This window comes from Schistocerca gregaria, chromosome 2, assembly GCF_023897955.1.
Source record: "Schistocerca gregaria isolate iqSchGreg1 chromosome 2, iqSchGreg1.2, whole genome shotgun sequence".
Classification (NCBI taxonomy): Eukaryota; Metazoa; Arthropoda; class Insecta; order Orthoptera; family Acrididae; genus Schistocerca; species Schistocerca gregaria.
In genome coordinates, this window is record NC_064921.1 from 344,560,081 (window position 1) to 344,585,926 (window position 25,846).

Consider the following 25,846-nt stretch of genomic DNA (forward strand, 5'->3'; position numbering starts at 1 on the left):
TCAATAGCTTGTAGGCTGCTCAATTAGTCAGTACACAGGAGAAATGACTCGCCAGAGCATGAGCGGATGTATTCAAGAGCACAAGAGATGGCCACCAGCTCTGCAGTGAAAACACTGCAGCCAACTGTCAAGGAGTGCCGCTCAATATGTCCTCAATGAACATATGCAAAGCATATGTGACCATCAGCCATTGAGATGTCACTGTAAACTGCTTCAGACCTCCGGAACATGTCAAGAATCAAGAGGAAGTGACAGTGGAGGGTAGTGGGGTTAACTGAGTCCATACAGCCATGCAAAAGATCCAAATGAAGCTGCGTCTGAGGCATATACCTTGAAGGCGTATTTGAACGGACTGCAAGTAGCAGTGGTAAAGGGAAGGACTCCAGTTTGGAGAGAAGGGACAGCACGCGAACCACAATCGTTAGCTCCGATCTGGGCCACCGATACGGGAGATGGAGTGCCACGGGTGGGAAAAGGAGACAGCAATTCAGATGCTCAGGGGAACTATGAATGTGTGCTGCGTAACTGGTGAGCAGTTGCACACGTCTGATCTGCAGTGGAGGGACACCAGCCTCCACCAGTATGCTGGTCACCGGACCCCACTCATACAATGTGGCAAGGATATATCACAAGTCATGTCATATGCTTTACGTAAGTAAAAAAAATATGGCAATCAAGTGTTGCCACCTGGAAAAGACTGTTAAGATGGCAGACTCAATGGACACAAGATTATCAGTGGTAGAACGACCCTGGCGAAAGCTGCCCTGACATGGAGCCAGCAAGCCACGTGACTCCACGAACCAACCCAACCGCTGATGTACCATACATTCCAGCAGCTTACAAAGAACGTTGGTGAGGCTGATGGGCCGATAGCAATCCACATCAAGCAGGTTTTTGCCAAGTTTGAGCACCAAAATGATGGTGCTCTCCTGCCATTGCGATGGACAGATGCCATTGCACCAGAGCCAGTTGAAGACGATGAGAAGATGTTGCTTGTACTCAGATGAGAGATGTTCAATCATCGGGCTCTGGATGCGATCAGGCCAGGAGCTGTGTTGGGGCAATGTGCAAGGGCACTGAGGAGGCCCCACACTGTAAATGGGGCGTCATAGGATTCACTGCAGCATGTAGCGAATGGCAGGATGTTCCGTTACAGCCGCCGTTTGTGAGTGCGAAAGGCTGGGGGGTAATTCTCCAATGCAGAGGCTCGAGCAAAGCGCTCGAGCAAAGCGCTCGAGCAAAGTGACAGCTGTTGGGGTCTGGTACCTGAAAAGACGTTTGTTCTTTGCCCAGACCTGGGAAGGTGACGTATCTCTCCCAACACTCCTTCTTCCGTTGTTTGATAAGGTAGCGAACATGGGCACAGGGCCTTTTAAAGGCTATGAGATGCTCCAGGAAAGGGTGCTGCTGTAGAGCTCGCCAACTCTCCTTAATTGCTTCAGTGACTTCTGGCAACCACCAAGGGATTGCCTTATGCCTCGGGCACCCTAAAGAGCGAGAGATCCCGTTTTCATCCACAGAAACAACTGCGCTAGTCACCTGCTCAACCATCACATCCATGTTACTGTGTGGGGGAGATTCAGCAGTGACATCAGGGGTGAAAGTTTCCCAGTCCGCCTTGTTCAAAGCCCATCTGGGCAGGCATCCGTGTACCTGACACTGGGACAGTGACAGGAAGATGGGAAGTGGTCACTACCACACTGGTCGTTATGTGCTCTCCAGTGGATAGATGGGAGAAGTCCTTGGCTGCAAATTGATAAATCAGTGACTGAGTAACTACCATGAGCCACACTGAAATGTGTGGTGGCCCCAGTATTTAAGAAGCAGAGGTCAAATTGCGACAGTAAAGTTTCGACATCCCTGCCTCGGCCAGTAAGCAAGGTACCACCCCACAAGGGGTTATGGGCATTAAAATCTCCCAGAAGTAGAAAAGGTTTAGGGAGTTGATCAATCAGTGCAGCTAATACATTCAGGGGTACTGCACCATCTGGAGGAAGGTATATGTTGCAGACAGTTATTTCCTGCGTCATCCTCCTCCTGACAACCACAGCTTCAAGAGGGGTTTGAAGGGGCACATGTTCACTACAGAACGAGTTTAGGACATAAACACAAACTCCACCTGACACTCGATTATAGTTGCTATGGTTCCTGTAATATCCCTTATAACCGCGGAGGGCAGGGGTCCACCTTGCTGGGAACCAGGTTTCCTGGAGGGCAATGCAGAGAACAGGTGTAAAGCTTAACAGCTGCCGTAGCTCAGCCACGTGGTGGAAAAAAGCACCGCAATTCCACTGGAGGATAACATTGTGAGACTGGGAAGCCATGGAACATTCAGTGAGCCAGTTTACACCAAAGGGTCACCTGCTGCCATCGACTTATTGCCTGATCAGTCTATATCCATTGTGTCTGAGGGTCTGGTGAGATCTATGTCCTTAGCGGACGCCAAAATCTCCATCCCATCCTCAGCTGCAGCTGCAGAGCTTTTAGGTAGCATTGGTGTGGGTGTCATCGCAATTCCCTTGGACTTAGGGGTTTTCTTTTTGGATTTCTCTCGTTGCTCTTTGGGTTTCCCTCGCTGCGAGGACTTCACTGGCTCAGTCTCCGGGACTGAGGATGAGCGTGAAGCCCTATGACCAGCTGCTTTTGGGCTCTTCAGCCACTGGTGGGTGTCGTCTTTCCCACTGGAAGAAACCTGGGAAGAGGGACCCCTTCCTAGTGAAGGAAGCCAAAGAAGACTTATGCTTCTCCAGTTTAGAAGGGGGGACAGATGTCCCCGATGGTTGGGGTGCAGGAACAACAGGGAGGGAAATGCCCCCCACCATGGGGCTCTGAGAAGTGACCTGGGTTGGCACAGCTGATGGTGTCAGAACTGTTGTAGTGGTGGCATAAGATGTCACACGCACAGGATGCAGGTGTTCAAATTTTCTCTCAGCCTCAGTGTACGACAGTCTGTCCAGAGTATTGTACTCCATGATTTTCCATTCTGTCTGGAGAATCCTGTTGTCAGGCAAGCAAGGCGAATGGTGCTCTCCACAGTTGACACAGATGGGGGGCGGAGCACATGGAGTATTGGAATGAGATGGGCATCCACAATCTCAGCACGTGATTCTGGAAGTACAGTGAGAAGACATATGGCCGAACTTCCAGCACTTAAAGCACCGCATCAGGGGAGGGATATAGGGCTTTACATCACACCAGTAGACCATCACCTTGACCTTCTCGGGCAATGTATCACCCTCAAAGGCCCAGATGAAGGCACCAGTGGCAACCTAATTATTCTTCGGGCCGTAGTGGACATACGAGACGAAAGGTACACCTCACCGCTCTAAATTAGCATGCAGCTCATAGTCGGACTGCAAAAGAAGGTCTCTGGACCATATTTCAGCTCTTATGTGGCGTGATGGTAACAGAAACATCCCCCAGCTTGTCACAAGTGAGTAACTCCTGTGCAGGAACAACAGGGAGGGAAATGCCCCCCACCATGGGGCTCTGAGAAGTGACCTGGGTTGGCACAGCTGATGGTGTCAGAACTGTTGTAGTGGTGGCATAAGATGTCACACGCACAGAGGATGGGCCAGAGGATGTTGTTTTGATCAAGACTGATCCAGATCTCATTTTGGACAAGCCCTCCGAACTTGTCCTCTAAATGCTCAACAAAAAACTGAGGCTTCATCATCATGAAAGATGCCCCATCAGCTCTATAACGTACAAGGTACCGGGGTCAATAAGATCCACTGCCATCCTGAGCCCGACATTCCTCCCATGGTGTGGCCAGGGAGAGGAACGATTTGGGGGTCGTACTTCTGTGCATCGAATTGAGCTCATGATCACTTAGAGACTGCTGGTGTTTCACAACCAGCAAGAGATGATGGACTACACTTCATTGTATGTAATCCACCCTGATGCCACCCACTCCGACCAGGGGCCCTCCCCACGGGCACCACCGAGCCGCAGCGAAGGCCACCTGGCAGGATGGCAGGATGGCCATTGCTGGGAGTCCCGATGCCCCAGGGGGATGGGCATCTACCCCTTCGCATACATGGGGAGTTAATGGCGCAGGCATCAGCAGAGCGATCCCTGTGTTGTCAGGGGACTACAACCAACAGGGTACATGATGGCCCCACCACAATGGACTGGCTACCATGCTGGATATCAAGTGCAAGGAAGTCCATGGTCATCGTTGATGCAGAAATCTACACTGCATAGTGCATGGTGGAAAACGCATCCAGGAAGGTGTTCTCACCCAAGAGATGGAGAATGGGCAGGACTGCAATGCGACAATGTGCTAAAGATCTCAATGCACGATGGACACAGTGCACACGATGCACCTTGTAAAGTATCCTTCCCCAACTGGCTCACTTTTCGGGAAAATTTTGAATAATGGAGGTCAAACCCTGCAGGGGAGCATCACATAAAGGCTGAAATGAGTTAAAACTCCTTTTAGTCACCTTGTACAACAGGCAGGAATACCTCGGACCCATTCTAACCCCCGACCTGCAGGGGGGAGGGGGGGGGGGGTACTGCATGGTACTTGCCTTTTTGACAGCACAAAACTTTTTGTAATACAGCTAAGAGTGCTGCTTTAATTCTTGATTACAGCTCGTCCTCTGCATTAAAATAAGGCACAAGATGCTTTCACTTCAGATGTTAATAACCTTTTCTTTCTGCTTCCACTGTAACTGTTCGTGACTTAACGTAAAGGAAATCTTTATCCACTAATTGCAAGGATTTTTTATGAAAATATCAAACTTATTATCTAATGTGAATCCTTCATAAATGTCTTCTTATTGTTCAAACAGTAAATTCATTCTGAATAAGGTAACTTAATAGCATTTGTGTTCCTGTAGAACATTACTTGTGCCTTCGAAGTTAAAACTAACTTTGGAGATGCTTCATTGCTATCATTTGACCATTATGATCAGATAAATCATCTATAAAGTTGCTTGCATCTGCTTCATCAAAGAGCTGGATTTAGAAATAAATCAATCACAGTTTCACTATGTTGCTCTATTCTTGTCGGAGATGTTATTGTGGGGGCCAAGTATCCTGTCATAACTATACAAGATGAAATAGTCACTGAAATCTCAAAGTACAATCAATTCTCAACCATCATTCCTGCTCCTCTGAAGAAGAGTCCCTAGTTTAAGTACTGTATTACTTCATTCAGAAGCAAGTCTATGATTGGTATTCCAAAGATTGGGTTGGACAGGCAAATGAGGGTCAGCATGTTTGAAATATGAATGGAGACATTGTCAGCAGTAATATTAATTTTTTGTCATTACTGCTTTTAGTTATTGTCTATAATATTTCTTATCTTACCTCTCACTGTGGCAGTTTCAGAGTCACCAAAAACAGGATTTTCCACCTTATCTGCTGATCCAGGTGGCAACTTCTTATGCTGTATTTCACTGGCTGCATACCCAGCAGCCTTTGTAGCAGCTTTCCGACGTTTACTGTTTGTGGATGAGATAAAATATCCCATTATTATTACTGACTCAAACTGAACTAGAGGTATGTTGCATGTGCTATATACATAAGCTAACACTAAATTACAAATTTCAATCAAATAACTGATTTGTAGAGCTCTGAATAATAGTGAAGATTTAATATTTAATAATGTACCTAAGCAGTACAGTGAATTTATTTATGCTGGATACAAAGTTGAGAAGTGGGCAGATATACTGAAAATGTGAACATATGAGTCTCTGTGAACTACATTGTAGAAACATGTAAGAGACTAATGTTAGACACATGATGCACACAAAAAACATTTATTCTTTGTAGCAACCTTCACATTATCAGGGTTGTTACAAGTTGCCCCACATAAAATTCTCTGACAATTTTCTAATTTCCAGACACAGTTTTAGCATTTTCCCATGGGAAATTCTGGGATCTGAATGGTAAGCAAGCAGTTAAGTTGATGAAAAAATTTGCAGACTTTTCTCAACTTGTAATTAAGCCTAATTTTGAATGAACAGCATGTTATTGTCTCCTTTACAAGATCTATGATTAGAAGGGAAAATTGTGTAAATAAAGGCGATTTTTAGTTAAAGGATTTCTGTGTTCATTGAGTTAACTGGAGCTCTGAATTAACAGCAAGATTTTACTTCTTCTCTCATATAGGTTTTATGAGCTTTCCAGGTGAGAATGTGTCAGGTCAGATCAGATCAGATCAGGCAGGAAGCACAGAAAGAGTACACAGTGAACATAATATTAAAGTTTCAAAATTAAGCTCCAAACCATTTCATCTGTTGAGTAAAAATGAAGTTTTCTAGCTTTTTTAAAATTTCCTCAACATTTTCATGATGTGTATGAAATCCCCTGACTTCCAGAATGTATGGCAACCCTGGTTGTAAAATAAATACAATAAATATCTGCAGGAAATTTGAAATCGGCACTCTCTTTGCTGCAGAGTAAATATTCATTCCGGAAAAAAAAAATCTAATTGTGGTTGCAGTTACAGAAATTAATGATTATGAGATAACAATGGTATAGGATTATCATCCATTACCGAAAAATTTTTTCCTTCTCTATAATTTAAACCTATCTCCAGCTTCACCTTCCCCTCAGATTTCAATGAACTAGATGCAAAGAGTTAATGTGTCTTCCACACTATGCTGTAGGTTGCTCAGTTCTTCCTTTCATAGACATTTTGTAAACAGTTCCTTTCATTGTGCCTGTTTGTGAATCAATGTCTCTTTTATATGGCAAATAGCAATCTCTTCTTTTCAAAATCTAGTTCATTTATGACTTCAGGAGCTTATAGAATCTGATTGTGTCAGTTGTAATATTTTGTTAAAGAAGTTACGTTTTTTCACAACATGTAGTTCAGCACATGCCTTGTTTAGTTCTTATTTAACAAGTGGAGTGCAGAAGGCTACCCGGGGTGGTTGAAGTAATACGATGAGGGATGCTGCGACATCTGTATGGGGAGGAATTACAATGGGAGTCCCCGCAGGATTGAATCAGTGGCCTACTGAAGTTCTTGCTTTATGTTAAAGATATACCATTTAATTTGAATCACAAAGCAGAATTAGTCCTGTTTGAAGATGATACAAGCACTGTTGTGGAGCTGATGAAAGAGCCATCAACACAGAGAGAGAGCATTACATATTATTTTTGTGAAAATTTCTGACTGGTTTTGCAAAAGTGGTGTAACTTTAATCTTTGAAAAACACAGCTCATCCAGTTTAATAGTGTGAAAAATATTCCACCTCCTATTAACCTAGCATACCAACAAGAAAAAATAAACAGGGTACACAATTCAAAGGCTTTGCTTGTGCGTATTCATGAAATCAAATGGATAAATCATATCAAACAACGGAAAATCCAGGATACAATAATGACAATATTATTTGCTAGTTATCAAATAGAGGAGATGCTGAGTCACAGACAGGAACAATGAAAAGACTCCTAAACATTTAAGCTTTTGGCCAAAAAGGCCTCCTTCTAAAGCTGAAAGCTTAAATGTATAGCGGTCTTTTTGTTGTGCTTGTCTGTGGTGCAGTATCTTTTTTATTTGAAAAGACCAAACAGTAGATTTGCTAAAACATTTATTCTGCTACATTTGCCTTAAGAGCAACTGCTAAATTTGGGAATATATGAGTCAGTAAGTTAACATATTTTGCATATTATCAGTCACTGATGTATTATGGGATAATATTCTGGGATATTGCTCACTTAGGCAAAAAAATATTCAACACAAAAAGAAAATAGTTTTAATTGTAAATGTGTCCGAGGTTTACACACAGATATGATGCACGCACCTTCTTAAGCAGGTGGGAATATTAACCACAGCACATTTATACACATTGTTTTTCAACAATACACCTGAGTTTTGGAGTAACAGGTATATTCACTAATACAACAGTAGAAGGAGAAATAATTTGCCTTACTCTAATTAATCTAATTTTGGAATAGAAAGGGGTGAAACATGTACATATAAAATTCTTTGACAATCTGCTAATGGAAATAAAATTTCAGAGAGAACAGAAGTGTTTTCAAATGTAGATTAAAGATGTTTCTCCTTAACTCCTTCAACACAGTACAAAAATTCTGGCACAGAAATAATTAGTTATTTTTACAGAAAAACCTGTAAATAGCCAGCATGTAGTCATACAAATTTGAAGGTTTCTTTCTGTAAAAATGACGAATTATTTCTATTTCAGAATTTCTCTATGGTATTGAAGCAGTTAAGGAGAAACACAGTCTACATTTGAAAACATTTCTGTTATCTCCCATTAATAGGTTAACTGGCAGATTGTGCCTGCGTATTTCATCTCCAAAGTATGTCCAGCTTTTGGAGCACTGTGGATAAATTTCCTCTGCTGTAGTATTGATTTGCAGTCTAATAAATGCAACAGTTTCAGTTTCACCATGAGATACGCAAGCTGTTTGCATGCTCACACAGTGATGAGATATATATCCACTGGAACAGGGCCTTGGGGGTGCATTTATTTGATTAACTATTATTTTAGTTGGATACATGAAAATGTTTTGTAATAAATGCATAATTTTACTTACTGTTTATAAATGTACAAAACTAAAGCAAATATAATTAAGGCCAGAAGTGCAAGGAGTGTTCCAAATATGGCCATGAGGAGGAAGCCTGTTCCTCCAGGAGACCATGCACCTTGTGCTCTCACAAGGGCTTCAGGAAAGAACACCGTAACAGGAACTGATGCCTGCAACATAAAATTTCTGGTTAAGCAACTCTTCTGGTATTTTACTGATGCCACTATAACTCACATTTGATAATTCCTATGGTTGTAAAAAGTTAAGTTGATATAACATACGTGCCACAAGCTGATGCGTGCATCACAGCAAAAGGGAATTGAAAATACACAGATAAATAGGAATTTATTTTATTGTAAGTTTCCAGTCTCAGGTCATACCAAATGGTTTTATGTGCACTTTTGCCTACAGGACAGTCACTTTGGTTCCCTAAGACAGCATGCCTTGTCTACATAAATTCAGCTCTCTCTCTCTCTCTCTCTCTCTCTCAATAAATTCACATGACAACATGATCAGGATGATGAAGGGATTTTTTTGTTGTTGTGAAATTTGCAGTGTTTAGTTGGACATTGCACTTTAGCACCAAATGTGTGATGATTGCCTCTCTGAGACCTCTTGACTACTTAGGACTTCGACTCTACATTTGTGACTGGGCAGGTATATTTAGAAATGCTGAAACTCACTCTATATGAAGAGGGTACTAGGCACAGGCAATAGTTGCCCTGCTTATTGTTTAGAGGTTGAAAGTGAAAGAACGTGATAAGAATCAAAATGGGAATGTGAAATGTACCACAGTTACTTACCCTTCAACTGCTATCACTAATTAAGGAAATAAGTAGATATGTAGTGTACTAACCTCTCTTGGTGGTATTCCTGAATCTCTCGCAACTGCTACAAAATGTGCTGAACTACTATTCAGCTTTGAGATATCCTGAATGGATATTTCTCCTCTGTCATTGATGCTGAACACCCTGGAATGAAAATCATCATATCACTGCAACATTAATTAAAGAGGCTTAACAGCAGTGTACCCCATTTTTTAGTTGACAAATTGAAAAAAATAACAATTTGATAGCTATCTCTCAAAGGCCAGTATTTATAATAATAATATGTTTTAATAATGGAATTATCATTGTCTCTCTATCAGGTAGAGTCTTACATTAATTTAATGTGTTATGAACTAATAATGAAATTAAATTTAGTTCATTTAAAACTCAATAATTTTATATTGAATACATCAACATCTTGTTTGACGTGGTTCAAAAAGTATGATGATTTAAAAATTGATATTAAATGCCAAATCAAACACATAGAAGCTGTACACAAATAGATGCTATCAACTAACTTCTACTTGCATGTTCTTTAATTATATTGTAGATTTGGTTAAAATATGAACACTTATTTATTCAACAAATTTTGTAAACATGTGTTCAAAAGTGAGTACCAAATGAGGAATTTGTTGTTAAATAAAACAACTAAATAATAAATGATAGCAGCCAGGTATCCAATGCATTTAATGATCACTTCAATGAAGCCACACAGCAGATTGGCACGGACAGTTCAGAAGAAAAAGTAATACAATACAAGCAAGAAGTCTGGAAGGTAGGAGATGAGGAACTGGCAGAAGTAAAGCTGTGAAGATGGGTCACGAGTCGTGCTTGGGTAACTCAGTTGGTAGAGCAATTGTCAGTCAAAGGCAAGGTTTTGAGTTTGTGTCTCAGTCCAGAAAACAGATTTAATCTGCCAGAAAGTTTTAACAAAAAAGTTATCCAAGTATCCCATTTTCACTCACTAATGTCTTATGGCATCATATTTTGGTGTAAGCTGTCATTGAGGAAAAAAAATGTTGATTGCACAGACACATACAGCAAGTATAATGTGTGATGTCGACTCTACAACTTCTTGTAGATAGCTCTTTAAACAATTAGCCATAGTGACAACAGCCTCACACAATGGTGGCCAGTAATCATGTGCTCACAGCACACTGGAAATACCACACTAAAATTATGCTATTTCCCTCCAAATGAATGCTGGTATGCAAATGAAATGGCTGAAGAAATGTTCTGTAGCACCCTCTCTGAAATAACTAGAAAGTAGTGTTGAGTTCTGAAAGGAGGGTCAGCTGTACTATGATCATTTCAGAGAAGGGAAGCAAGCTGTCCATTTTTGACTGCACATGGTCTGATGTGACATCACCTCTGCCGGTGCTAAGTGCACCATGCTGTTCACAGCACCAGGTCAGTATTTTTCTTTGAAAGTGTGTGTGTTAAGTACTGAGCAAGCAACATGGCAAATTCTGCAGATGATCTGCAAAAGAGGTCCTTTTCCAGTCAGTAGACCTTCGAAGGAGAAATCAAGAGTTAAAGTGTTAGGTAGACCCACTCTAAATTTAAATCTAACTAAAGGGTGGAGAGGGTGGTGTGTGGGGCGGGGCTCATATTTGGTACAAACTATGTTAGCTGAAGCAGGTAGAAACCCCTTTAGAATTCCTAGAATATTTTGCCTCAGTAGGGTGTCGGAAAAGGTAAAATGCTCTTTAAGGATTTATGAGTAGAGTATGAAGGATTTTTAGCAATATTTGACATATTGGTGCTGTGGTGCAATGGTCAAGCACACCACCTGGCAATTACTTTGTTCAGGCTTGATTCTTGCTACTACCATTTTTTATTCATTTTATTTTGTTCCTCACAGTGTGAAACTGTTAATCATAAAACTGAAATAAAAAGTTCAGTTTATATACATAAAATACATATAGTCAATTTTGTTCCTATTTTTACCCCTGCAAGTTGAAGTGCTATAGGTGGCGGTAAAAAAAGTGAGTATATGAGGAAAATTAGTATAAAAGTGTATGAAAAGAGCTATATCTACAGGTGTGGTGTTCACAGCACACATTTTAGCTTCCATGTTTGTTATTAAGGAACAGTGATGTGTGGAGTGAGTGAAAGACCTAGGCTATATCAATGCATTAATGGAGCATTGTTGAGATCATAAACATGTAAACAACATACCTGGTCTTAGTGCAATAGTTACAACTAATATCTTACCAGTATTAAGTCCACCAGTCATGATGATATAGTGAAGCAAGACCGGTTTATTTTTGTTTATTTTTTACATATTATCATACAGTGGTAAAATTTTTCACAAGCCACCGCTGTTCTCATGGTGCATTATGAAGTTTATTGTCAACAGTCAGTCACAATTTGAAAACAGCAGCAACATTCATAAACATAATACCAGATGGAGAAGTGATTTACTCTATTCAACACAGCCTTTTTTTAGTGTTGCACAAGGAGGAGTAAGGTATTCAGCAACAAAAATATTTCAGCATTTCCCCACATGATAGATGCAAACTGCACAACTACTCTCACTCCACAGAAGAATTTCAGAAGTTGTACAATTTGTTTTGCTGCTTGCTGATCATTAATCAAATAATGGATGAGTCAGCCTCCATGTAATACAAAAATCTAAAATTTCCATCCTGAAAAGTTACATGGAATTACAGACAATACATCAAATTGTGAAATACACAGTATGTTCACCTTTCTGCTAGAAGAGTCGCCAGAACCTCCCCTACCCCTCCCCACATTTAAATTCACAGTGGCAGCTCGCAAGCCTCAAAAAATATGCTAGGGATGAGACTGGTCATAAATATCCCTGTGGCCAGTCTAATTCTGAACCACTATTTCTAAGTATAACGATCCAATGAATCTATACACAGGGCATCTATACGAGGCATGTCTAGAAAGTAAGTACTGTTTTGTTCTATCACCACTGCAATGCTAGTGTCACAATACAGCACGTTCACACATCTCTCTGGTTCACTGTCTTTCCACTGACGCCATTAACAGCCAGATTGTGTTGTGCTAACATTTGTTAGCGATCATTCAAAATGTTTAAGACAATATCTGAAACTGCCAACTGTGAAATGTGTTCGTTACTATGATTTTTGAACATGAAGAATGTTAAGAGAGCTTAAATTCATTATCATCAACTTTTAGATATTTATGGTGAAGATGTAATAATTGATGGAATGGTGAGAAAGTGGGTGAGACAAAATGACTGCTTGGTTGAGAAAGTGAATGAGAAAATTTGTGAAGACAGACATTTCACAACAAGAATGTTTTGTGATGAGTTTCTACAAATTTCCAAAAACTGTTTTGCATGAGGTTGTCACAAATGACAAATTTTCATAAATTGTGTTCCTGTTGAGTTAAGAAAATGCTTGTGTATTTCCACAAAATGAAGCGATTTGCCATTACTTCGATATTTCTTACCCAATATAATGGTGAGGAGTGAATTCTGAAACAGAATTGTGTCTAGTGATGAAACTTGGTTTGTCATTTCACACCAGAAACAAAATAGCAGTTGATGGAGCAGAGGCATTCACCATCCCCCGCAAAATAAAAATTCAAAACTATGTTGACAACACAAAAAAAATCATGTGAACTGTGTTCTGGACAGACATGGCATTCTGCTTCTTGAGTTCCATCCCTGAGGTGAAATCATCAGCGGAGTACAATACTGTGAAACTAAGGCACAATTCAAAACAAAAAGCTTGCAATGTTCAGTAAGGCATTGTGTTGCTACATAACAATGCAAGTCTCCATTATCTGGTGTCACTCACAACCTTATCTCACAATTTAGTTGGGAGCAGTTTGATCACCTGGCGTACAGCCCCAGTCTCACACCTTCCGACGACCATTCATTCTTGAACTATAAGTGTGATTGAAACGCAAAAAACCGTGTTCAGCAGTGGCTGTCTTCATTGGTGGTACCTATCCATTGATGGATACAAGAGAAGTTGGCTAACCATTAAGATAAATGGCTGAACACAGTGGCAACTGTGTAGAAAAATTGTTTAATTAATGCTCTTTCTTGTAAAAACAAAAACTGCAGACATTATGTCGTTTACAAGATTGTACAAAGGTGACCAATTGTCTTGATAAAGAAATTAAAAAACAAGACTTTTGTACTTAGATGACGCATTAAGCCGCAAACAGGCACAATAAAAAACAATGCTAGAAAATAAAACAAAGATTCCAAGACTTACCAAGCGGGAAAGCACCAGCAGACAGGCACAATGAACAAAACACACAAACACACACACAGAATTACTAGCTTTCACAACCGATGGTTGCTTCTTCAGGAAAGAGGGAAGGAGAGGGAAAGACGAAAGGATGTGGGTTTTAAGGGAGAGGGTAAGGAGTCATTCCAATCCCGGGAGCGGAAAGACTTCCTTGGGGGGAAAAAAGGACAGGTGTACACTCGCGCACACACACACATATCCATCCGCACATACACAGATACAAGCAGACATATGTGGAAGTTTCTTTCTATTTTATGTAAAATAGAAAGAAACTTCCACATTCGACTTACATCTCTCCCCTTACTCTTTGCCTTTAAATATGTCTGCTTGTGTCTGTGTATGTGTGTATGTATGGATGGATGTGTGCGTGCGTGCGCATATACCTATCCTTTTTTCCCCTTAAGGTAAGTCTTTCCGCTCCTGGGATTGGAATGACTCCTTACCCTCTCCCTTAAAACCCACATCCTTTCATCTTTCCTTTTCCTTCCCTCTTTCCTGACGAAGCAGCCGCCGGTTGCGAAAGCTCGAAATTCTGTGTGTGCCTTTAAGGCCTTCTCAAAGCCAAAGAAATTGCTTGCACAATAAAACCTATTGCACAGCTGCATCCTTCAGCTTACCTATTGTGGTATCTCTTAAACATACACTGAAAATGAAAAGGAGCTGTCTGGATACTAATACCCAGAGAGGATGGTAACTGAGCACCCATTCCAATCACTCAACCAGTGAGGGCCATTAAAGTAGTTAAAAGAGAACAATAATGACAAAGTCCAGCCAGATATGCGCAAATGCAGATGATACTGTTATCATGACAAGGAATGTAACATCTCTTAAAGAAACACATAAACAAATGGAAACAGAAGGAACAAGAATTGGACTTATTGTAAATGAAAGCAAGACAGAATATATGGTTATGTCAAATTCTGAAGCTTGAAGAACACCGCAGAACCTGAAGATATCTGATCTATGCTCAAAGCTGTTAGGTGCTTCCATTATTTAGGTGTCTCCCTAACCCATGATAATGTATGAGAAAATGTATTAAAGAAAGGATACAAGCAGTAAACAAAGCCTATTATGCAAAACTAGTTATACTCAAGAAAACACTAATTACAAGAACAACTAAATTGAGATTATACTATTCCCTTGTGTGACCTGTTGCCACATATGGAACAGAAACGTGGACAGTGACAGAAGCAGGCAGTAACAGGCTAAGGGCATTTGAAAGAAAAATCTTATGAAAAAATCTATGGGCCTGTGAGGGAGGCAGAAGATTGGAGAGTGAGATATAACCATGAAATACAGGAGCTTATACAAGGGAAATATGTAGTGAAATTTATCAAATCTCAAAGAATACATTGGAGAGGATGGCAGAAGACAGGATGCCAAAACAAATAATGAATGCTAGACTGTATTCTACCATAAGGAAGGGCTGGCCAAGAGCTAGATGGATGGAAAATGTGCTGGAAATCCTTGCCAAGATGAGGATCTGTGAATGGAAGAAAAAAGCTGAGAACAGAGATACAGAGGAAGATTGTTGAGGAGGCCAAGGCTCACCAAAGGCTGCAGTGTTGAAGAAGAAGAAGAAGAAGAAGAAGAAGAAGAAGAAGAAGTGAGGACCATGTGGAAATGTGTTGGAGGTTGGGAGGAATGGATAAAGAGACAGTAGAAGATGGATGTTCAAGGAGCCATGCAATGAGGTGTATGCTAGTAAAAAAAGGGGGGGGGGGGACTATGTTGACATCAATCAAGATGGTATTCTGTTGCTCACCAAACTTGTGCAGGATCCTAGTCCACTGCTATGCCACTCTTGCTACAGTCCTTAGAGAATTAATATGCAAAAATATCCACCACTTTCTACTGCAGTGCACTCAAACATTTTATAGCCAAAAAAAGGCAACTATCTGTCATTCCACTTGCGCTGCAATCACTGTGCAGTGTTCTTTGCAAACTATGACAACCAACCATTTGTCTGCAAATCTGTACACTGTCAAATTACATATACTTTGAAGTTCAACTACCCATTTTCTGCGCACTGCAACAAATTCTAGATCCTTTGGACTTTGTAGGGAAGATCTGTTTCTGGAGTACATCTCCTTTGCCACAGTTTCAGTCATCTGAATTTCGACATGACTGTAATTACCACCACCACCCCATCCCCATCCCCAGCAACTCACCCCATTCCACCAACATTTCGCCATCCCATCATCACCCCCCCCCCCCTCCCCACCAATTAAGATCCCCAGAGACCAGATGCTGTTAATCAAGTAGGCCTTTGTCACAAAGATTTATGATCTGTGAATCTACATTTACGTAAATACTGTGCATGACAGAAGGTATGCATCACTACTTGCATTCCCTGTTCCACTCATAACTAATGCAAGGAAACAACAACCATAAATATGCCTCTGCCTAAGCCTTGACTTCTCCTCAATGACTTGGATACACACAGTAACAGATAAACCATACTTTGTGCAAAATAAATGAATGTAACAGGTTTAGAGACAAAAAGAAAGTTGTAAGTCTTAGCAAAAATCTGTACTCATCTATAAATTCTTGCTTTTCATGTCATATAATGCTAGCTCACAAATACAATATCTATTATATGATGTTATAGATCTACACTTCCAAAATCTCGAGGAATATTGTATATCATATCTATCTGGATGTCCTGCATTGGGCAGGAGTACAGATATCGTGCAGACAAATTCTGTAATAATTGGAATGGAATCTCCCTATAAAATGCAGAACAGCTAGAACACTCCAGACATGGAGACAATCTGCATGTGATGTTCATAGTGTCTAACAAAAGGAGTTAAGGTTGATAAGTCATCAAAATATTGTGAGGTTAAGCAAAGCTATATTTTAACAATGTCAGAAACTGATACTTCTCTAGCTAGCCTCAAATGTTTCTGCTATAATATTGTGCAAGAGTTCAAAGAAGATTCAACATACCTGGCATCTGGACCTTTCAGACTCAATGTGATTGTATCTCCTCTGTCTCCATCAGCAGCTTCTACAATTCCAACTACATCTCCTGGCTGAACATCCAAGTCCGATATAAAGAACTCATATTGTGGGTATCGAAATCGTGGGTCCCAATCATTCACATTGAGAACTGAGACTTCAAGTTGGGCAGTGTCATTCTGCAAGTAAAACAACAACTAAAATTCCAAGCAGTTGATATATTTTTCAGTAAGGAAGAACACAATACCTAATATCAAATGACAATAAGAAAAACAGTTAAAAATGTTTCTACTGGTGAGAAGCAGCTACATATTACCAGAACAGAAAGAAGACAAACCAGAAAAAATTAATAAACAAACCAATTAAGAAATTCACTGGTGCTATAGCTTTTGGAGCTAAGAAAGCCAGTATTGTCAGCAATGCATATTATTGAATGTAAATGTCTATTGTTCATCATGATTGCTGATCCTAAGATCATATAAAAATAATATTCAAATACATACTTTTGTATTAAAGGAGGCCATTCACTGAAAAGCCGAATGCTAAAGTAATTATGCCACCTGGCTTATGAGTCAGCTAGAGGAAACCTTCCTAGCTTCCCAAAACTCTCTCTCCTGGTTTGATTCAGGTTCACTGATAACATCTTCATGAAATGGTCTCAGGGCCAAGACCTCTTATCCTCACTCCTTCAAAACCTCAACACTTTCTTCCCCATCCACTTCATGTGGTCCTCCAGAATCCACAATGCCACCTTTCTGGACATTGACTTCCACCTCTCTGATGGCTCTGCCCACACTAAACCCACTAACCACCAACAGTACCTGCATTTTGACAGTTGCCATCCCTTCCACACCAAAAAATCTCTCCTTACAGCCTAGTCACCCCTGGACTATGTACCTGCAGTGAAGAGAACTCCCTTATCCAATATGATGAAGGCCTCATGAAGGACATAGACAGGCACTACCCCTAAAACCTAGTACACAAAAGGATTTCCTGTACCATATTCTCACACCCTCCCAATCCTTCCATCACTCCCAAGAATCACCTACAAAGAAATGCCCCCTCATCACCCTGGACTGGAACATCTGAAACATATCTTTTGTCAGGGCTTCAACTATCTCTCATTATACTCTGAAATGAGGGCCATCCTACACAAAATCTTTTCCACCCCACCTGTGGTGGTGTTCCATCACCCAACCACCCCATAACTAGTCCATCCCTGTGTTACACCCAGCCCCAACCCCTTGCCACAGGAACTATACCCTTATTGAAGACCATTGCGCAAAACCCACCCAAGCCACCCACTCAGCAATTCCTAATCCAGTCCTGTCACAGGTTTATCCCATCCCATCAGAAGCCGGGCCACCTGTGAAAGCAGCCATGTCACATACCGACTCTGGTGCAAACTCTGCACAGCTTGTTATGTCGGTACAACTACCGAATGGCTGTTAATATGGATCTGAATGGCCTCCACCGAATTGTTACTGATAAAGTTGACCACCTGGTGTCACAATATGCTGCTTGGCAATCTAGGTCATCTGGATCCTTCCTACCACCGGCAGCTTCTTCTCTGGACTGTGCAGATGAAAGTTGTTCTTGAAACACATCCTTTAATCTTTTAATTGTCCCGGCATCAATCTTCGGTAGCCCACTGACCCCACACCCTACATCCAAAGGTTTCATCTTCCTGCATACTGCCATCCTGTCCCAATGCACATCCCCATGTGACGTTCACTTGCTTTATTTCTTCGTTGATAGTCCTCAGTGTCATTTTGCTGCATTGTTACACTGACTGAAAAATGGGGGGAGGGGGGTGGTAGTTCAATACTAAATGACGTAGCTGACAGTTGCACAATTGCAATTCACTGTTCTTTACTTTCACTGTTCACAATGCTGCAATATTGCGCAATTATACAGCCAGTTCACTATTGGTAGATGTTGATAAGCCTCATTAATAGGTTGCAGGCAACATCAGCATACTGCTACAGTAGTTTGCTGTTGAACATCTATGAACAGTGAAAATCTAACCACACAGTTCACAGTTCTTGCAGAATATTATGGTATGTGTGACACTATTTTTCAAATAAATTAAACAGGCATTGTGATTAATTGCTCTAACACATGTCCTATTTGTGTTACACTTATTCCAGTGTTAAGTTGATGCATTTTTGTTAATATAACCAATACATGTTTCACATCTGAAGATTGGCCGTGGAGTGACTGACTGTCATGGGACCAAAAATCGATCCTTTATATATCCTCACAATAATAGGCACTGAAACCATACCTTGATCGATGTTTAAGTTACAGAAATTACAATTAAAACATAACTCGTCCAATTAACTGAATACTTCGATCATTTTTTCTTTTTTTTTTTCTTTTTAACAGTTCCTCCTACCAAAAAGGTTAGGCCGAATTATTCGTTTAATATTGAAATTGGTGGATACAGCTATACAAACAACACTTTTGACAAACCTGGTAATTATTTTGGAATTAATTAAGGGTTGGCTTTGCTGAATAGAGCCAAAAAATATTTTAAGAACCCTACTTGTTGTTCTTTCAAATGTTTATAGTTAGTACAGAGTTTATATTTATTTATAAGTAAACAATAGAACCTAAGACATGAAACAATTACTGATTTCACCCTACAATGATCTGTACCAAAAGATATTAACTAGGAATGGTCAAAATAAATCGGGAACTTAATTACATACACAAAACTAAGCACAAAATTAGACCTAGTGCTGTACTCCTTAAGACTGAGGGCCAGCCTTCCTCTTTTATGGAAATGCAGATTACATGCATGCATGTTAATGGTAATTAGGTAAAAAGGAAAATAAAATGAATTTAAGGAGGCCTATGGCAAAATGAGAGGAAGTAGAGAGATGCTTCATCACACCCACTTAATCTTGAGTCTGTGTCCTTCCCTCTTGATCTAACAACAATGCATCACGTACATAGCCTGTGTACCCACCACCCTTACCTCTCACATTACTAACCAGCAAACTAGCTGCCTTCTTCCAAGCCACTAGCCACCCAGCCACAGAAGTGGTAGCTGGAGTCCAATTTTTTTTAAAAATCATGTCTTTTGCATTTTTGTGGTATAATTCCCCTAACACATTTTTCTTTATATCTAACCAAAAAGCGAAATATCAATTTTCATAGGTTTAGCTTTTCAAATTTTTTAATATAACAAAATATTTTCATAAAAATTTTCATCTTCTATTTCATCCTCTTAGGGGTTGAACTGCCAAAAACAGTTAAACATGTACCATTTCACTTCTAAATGAGAAGCCAAATTTAAAATTCCACAGATTTAGCTTTAAAAATACTTTCACACTAAAATATTTTCATAAAAACATTTCATCCCCTATTTCACCCCCTTCAGGGTTGAATTTCCAAAAACACTGCAACACATGGTTTTCATAAAAACTTTAAACCACTATTTCACCCCACAGAGGTTAAATTTCCAAAAGTGCTGAAGTCTTTTTTTTATTTATAACGGAAAAACAAATACCAATTTTCGTAGGTCTAGCATCAAAATTGCCTTAATAGTGACTTTTTCAAAAAATATTTCCTCCCTTATTTCACCTTCTTAGGAGTGGAATTTCGAAAAATCCCTTCTTAAATAAGATCAACACCCTCTCAAAATTTCAAGTTTCTATCCTTAGCGGTTTGGGTTGGGCAACAATGAGTGAGTACGTCTGTCAGTCAGGACAGTACATCTGTAAGTCAGGAAATTGCTTTTTATATACAGAGATAACTGTATCAACATGTTGAGGAAATACACACATCACTGCAAAAATGTTTCTGTGAGTTTTTCAGTAACTTTTCTTGAAAGTTACTACTTCTTGGACTTCCTGGCTGGCCAGACTTTTAGTTTTAAGTCAGAAGACTTGGATGTGGACACAATTTTTATGCCACTGGATATATATTCACACTACTTTCATTTTCAGTTCATCTGTCCATAGAACACCAATTACAGTTTCTTTCAGAGGTCATGGCTTATTGCTTTTATCACATTTTGCTTTTCAAAAGTGCTGTGCATAGCCCTATGCAGTTTGATAATTTCTTGTGTCAGAAGTTTATCTGTGATGTCTGGGGTAAGGGGCATATGTTAAGGAATAGTCAAATTGGAGTAAACGCACCACAGTGTACAGAAATCAGTTTGCTTCATTTGAGTAGAGCAAGGTATATTGTATCTTCAAACTAAATGTGATATTTCAGTCATGTGAAAGAATATACATTACAGAATGCCAGACAAAGGAGAATATACAGTGAAGAGCCAAAGGAACTGCGACACATACCTACATACCTAATATCGTGTACGGCCTCTGCGAGCACGCGGAAGTGCTACAAAATGACGTGGTATGGAATCGATTAATGTTTGAAGTAGTGCTGGAGGGAACTGACACCACGAATCCTGCAGGGCTGTCCATAAATTTGTACGAGTATGGGGGTTTGGAGATCTCTTCTGAACATCACATTGCAAGGCATTCCAGATATGCTCAATAATGTTCATGTCTGGGGAGTTTGGTGGCTAACGAAAGTGTTTACACTCTGAAGATTGTTCCTGGAGCCACTCTGTAGCAATTCTGGATTTGTAGAGTGTTGCATTGTCCTGCTGAAACTGCCCAAGTCCATCGGAATTCACAATGGACATGAATGGATGCAGATAATCAGATAGGATGCTTACGTACGTGTCACCTGTCAGAGTCGTAGCTAGATTTACCAGGGGCCCCATATCACTCCAACTGCACACACCCCACACCATTGCAGAGCCTCCACCATCTTGAACAGTTCCCTGCTGACATGCATGGTTCATGGATTCATGAGGTTGTCTCCATACCCCTACATGTCCATCCACTTGATACACTCATCTGACCAGGTAACATGTTTCCCAGTCATTAACAGTCCATTGTCAGTGTTGATGGGCACAGGCAAGGTGTAAAGCTTTGTGTTGTCCAGTCATCAAGGTTAAACAAGTGGACCTTTGGCTCTGAAAGAGCATATTGATGATGTTTCGTTGAATGGTTTGCACACTGACACTTGATGGCCCAGCAGTGAAATCTGCAGCAATTTATGGAAGGGTTGCACTTCCGGCACAGTGAACAATTCTCTTCAGTCATCCTTGGTCCCATTCTTGCAGATCTTTTTCTGCCTGCAGTGATGTCAGACATTTGATGTTTTAGTGGATTCTTGATATTCACGGTGCACTCATGAAATGGTCAAACGGGAAGATCACCACTTCATCGCTACCTTGGAGATGCTTTTTCCCATCGCTCATGTGTCTACTATAACACCACATTCAAACTCACTTAAATCTTGATAACCTGCCATTGTAGCAGCAGTAACCGAACTAACAAAAGCACCAGACACTTGTTGCTTTATGTAGGCAATGCCGACTGCAGCACCTTATTCTGCCTGCTTACATATCTCTGTATTTGAATACACATGCCTATACCAGTTTCTTTGGCACCTCAGTGTGTAACTTACACTGATAAGCCTTGTAATAAATCCTTGAAGTTGACTTTTCCCCCTTTAACTTACAATTTCTATGAAGTTCTTTAACATCTCTCCTTTTAACCAATTAATTTTTGCTGGCCTTCTGAATGTATTCTTGTTTCCTGTAATCTATAACACTGCTTTTTTTTATTCCTTGGCACTCAAACACACTAGTTTCGTTTAAGCTGAGAAGCACTGAATGACGAAGGAATGTAGGCTGACTGTATTATATAGATTACCATACACTATGATCTTGTTAAGTACGAAGTGCTCCCAATGTGTACTGAAGTTCAGTTTATCTGTGTCAAGATGCTCAGGGAAATGATGATGAATTTCAGTATATGTAGCAGAAACAGAGATAAGTATACAAAACATATTTGTTAAGAATTGCTACTGCACAGCACTTTATGTAGCTCAATTCAATTTGAATCTTAGTTGTGCTAAACTTTCACCTCTTCTGGTGAAAGACCAATCTTCACATATTTTAACACTAAATAAAAATTTTAACTCTAGTAGTATTTCATTCAAATTTTGCTCCAACGAGCTCTGTTTCATGGAAATGTCAGTACAGATTGTGCTGCTGCAATATTGCCAGCCGTTGTTCTGCAGTTAGCATTTCACTGTGCCTGAGATCGAATGTTTATTTGTTCAGCAGTGTTAAGGCTGTTCTCTTTCATGCTACATTGAAAAGTGTCACAGCAACACAAAGATAATTTAGGGTAACATTCCACATGCATCGGCTCCACTAAGGTACTCAATTTTCCTATTAACAAGAAAATTTGAAGAAGAAGGTAGTTTGTTGGAAGGGAAATGACCTCGGCCATCAACTGTTCAGGAAAAAAACAATGCATGGGGAAAATGTGACAGTGTGGCTAGCTCTATTCACTCATGGCCAAATCAGACCAGAGTTTTTCAATGAAATTATCAATGTTGGGTGATACAGGACATTGGAAAATGACTTTGTGCTACATATTCTTGCCACCAAACTTCCAATGAACACACAGTGGTTTATACAATATGGCGCAACACCCTATACTCCCATTTTCTACAGGAAATACTCAGCAATCATGTGACGTCCCTAAGTTACCAGCAGTCCCATCATGAGGATTCTTCTTGCCTCCTTTAAGTCCAGATTTAAACCAATGTGATTTTTTTGTGCATAATTTGAAAGAGAAACAGTTTCCTTTCAGACCACAGAAATGGAAATGTGTCAGGCAGTCCCTGGTTGTAGCTCAATGTCCATACTGCCAAGGCCTTGTGCCTGTGAGCAGCATGTGGCCCGAAACACATACAATAGGGTTACCTGGCAAGTAACCTACAGCAGCTGCAGCTGCCTGCGAACAAACTGACAGACATTTCCCAGCAGCCTTGCTAATGGGACAGCATTGGAATAGCCTGTATTACTGAACTAGAAGATATATAGCCCTGTGTGGAGGAAAAAAGAAGTAAAAAAAAGGGGAAAGGGGGACACTAAACTAACCTCTTAGTGGGTTTGCATTTGAAACACTAGTTGGAAGTGGAATCATCATCATCACCACCACCACCACCACCACCACCACCACCACCACCACCACCACCACCACATCATATCATATCATATATCATCATCATCATCATCATCATCATTATCATCATCATCTAAGACTGATTATGCCTTTCAGAGTTCAGCCTGGAGCATAGTCCCCCTTATAAAATTCCTCCATGATCCCCTATTCAGTGTTAACATTGGTGCCTCTTCCGACGTTAAGCCTATTACCTCAAAATCATTCTTAACCGAATCCAGATACCTTCTCCTTGGTCTGCCCCAACTCCTCCTACCCTCTACTCATGAACCCATGAGTCTCTTGGGTAACCTTGTTTCTCCCATGCGTGTAACATGACCTCACCATCTAAGCCTGTTCGCGCTGATTGCTACATCTATAGAGTTCATTCCCAGTTTTTCTTTGATTTCCTCATTGTGGACACCCTCCTGTCATTGTTCCCATCTACTAGTACCTGCAATCACCCTAGATACTTTCATATCCGTAACCTCAACCTTGTTGATAAGGTAACCTGAATCCACTCAGCTTTCGCTCCCATACAACAAAGTTGGTCGAAAGATTGAACGGTGCACAGATAACTTAGTCTTGGTACTGACTTCCTTCTTGCAGAAGAGAGTAGATCATAGCTGAGCACTCACTGCATTAGCTTTGCTACACCTCGCTTCCAGTTCTTTCACTATGTTGTCATACTGTGGGAATATGTATCCTAAGTACTTGAAACCGTCCACCTGTTTTAACTTTGTTCCTCCTATTTGGCATTCAATCTGTTTACATCTCTTTCCCACTGACATTACTTTCATTTTGGAGATGCTAATCTTCATACCATAGTCCTTACATTTCTGATCTAGCTCTGAAATATTACTTTGCTAACTTTCAATCGAATCTGCCATCACAAGTAAGTCATCCGTATATGCAAGACTGCTTATTTTGTGTTCACATATCTTAATCTCACCCAGCCAGGCTATTTTTTTCAACATATGATCCATAAATAATATGAACAACAGTGGAGACAGGTTGCAGCCTTGTCTTACTCCTGAAACTACTCTGAACCATGAACTCAATTTACCATCAACTCTAACTGCTGCCTGACTATCCATGTAAAGACCTTTAAAAGTTTGCCTCCTATTCCATAATCTCGTGGAACAGACAATAACTTCCTCCTAGGAACCCAGTCATATACCTTTTCTAGATCTATAAAGCATAGATACAATTCCCTGTTCCACTCATAACACTTCTCCATTATTTGCCGTAAGCTAAAGATCTGGTCCTGACAGCCTCTAAGAGGCCTAAACCCACACTGATTTTCATCCAATTGGTCCTCGACTAACACTCGCACTTTCCTTTCAACAATACCTGAAAAGATTTTACCACAACGCTGATTAAAGAGATAGCTCTGTAGTTGTTGCAATCTTTTGTGTTTCCATGTTTAAAGATTGGTGTGATTAATGCTTTTGTCCAGTCTGATGGAACCTGTCCCGACTCCCATGCCATTTCAGTTATCCTGTGCAGCCATTTAAGACCTGACATTCCACTGTATTTGATGAGTTCCGACTTAATTTCATCCACTCCAGCTGCTTTATTGTACTGCAATCTATTGACCATTTTCTCCACTTCCTCAAATGTGATCCTATTTCCATCATCATTCCTATCCCATTGTACCTCGAAATCTGAAGCATTACTGATTGTATTTTCACCTGCATTGAGCAACTCTTCAAAATATTCCCTCCACCTGCCCAAGGAATCCATAGGATTCACCAGCAGTTTCCCTCACCTGTCCAAAATACTTGTCATTTCCTTCTTACCTCCCTTTCGAAGACTGCTAATTACACTCCAGAATGGTTTTCCAGCAGCTTGACCCAAAGTCTCCAACCTGTTTCCAAAGTCTTCCCAAGATTTCTTCTTGGATGCTGCAATTATCTGTTTGGCTTTGTTTCATTCTTCAACATACCTTTCTCTGTCTAGTTCTAGTATGTAGCCATTTTTGATATGCCTTCTTTTTCATTTTACAAGCTGCCTTGACTGTGTCATTCCACTAAGCTGTTTGCTTCATCCTACTTTTACACACTACTGTTCCAAGACATTCTTCAGCCACTTCTACTACTGTGTCCCTGTACCTTGTCCATTCCTTTTCCAATGACTGTAATTGACTACATGAAGTTGTCGTCAATAAATCTGTACCAAACTTTGGGTTGGCAGGCTTTCACGCCGATCACCTGCCACTGTACCTAAAACCTCTTTC

General features: G+C 40.4%; 1 protein-coding gene across 1 annotated transcript in view; it reads right to left on the reverse strand.

Moving 5' to 3' along the window:
* Nucleotides 1-25,846, reverse strand: part of LOC126337022 (fat-like cadherin-related tumor suppressor homolog) — a 304,620-nt gene that overhangs the window by 7,492 nt on the left and 271,282 nt on the right. Inside the window, exons 14-17 of the mRNA XM_050001295.1 lie at nucleotides 16,550-16,740; nucleotides 9,371-9,485; nucleotides 8,524-8,684; nucleotides 5,320-5,453 (exon numbers count right to left, since the gene is read on the reverse strand). Coding sequence (XP_049857252.1) covers nucleotides 5,320-5,453; nucleotides 8,524-8,684; nucleotides 9,371-9,485; nucleotides 16,550-16,740 — 601 coding nt within the window. The remainder of the gene's footprint in view (nucleotides 1-5,319; nucleotides 5,454-8,523; nucleotides 8,685-9,370; nucleotides 9,486-16,549; nucleotides 16,741-25,846) is intronic.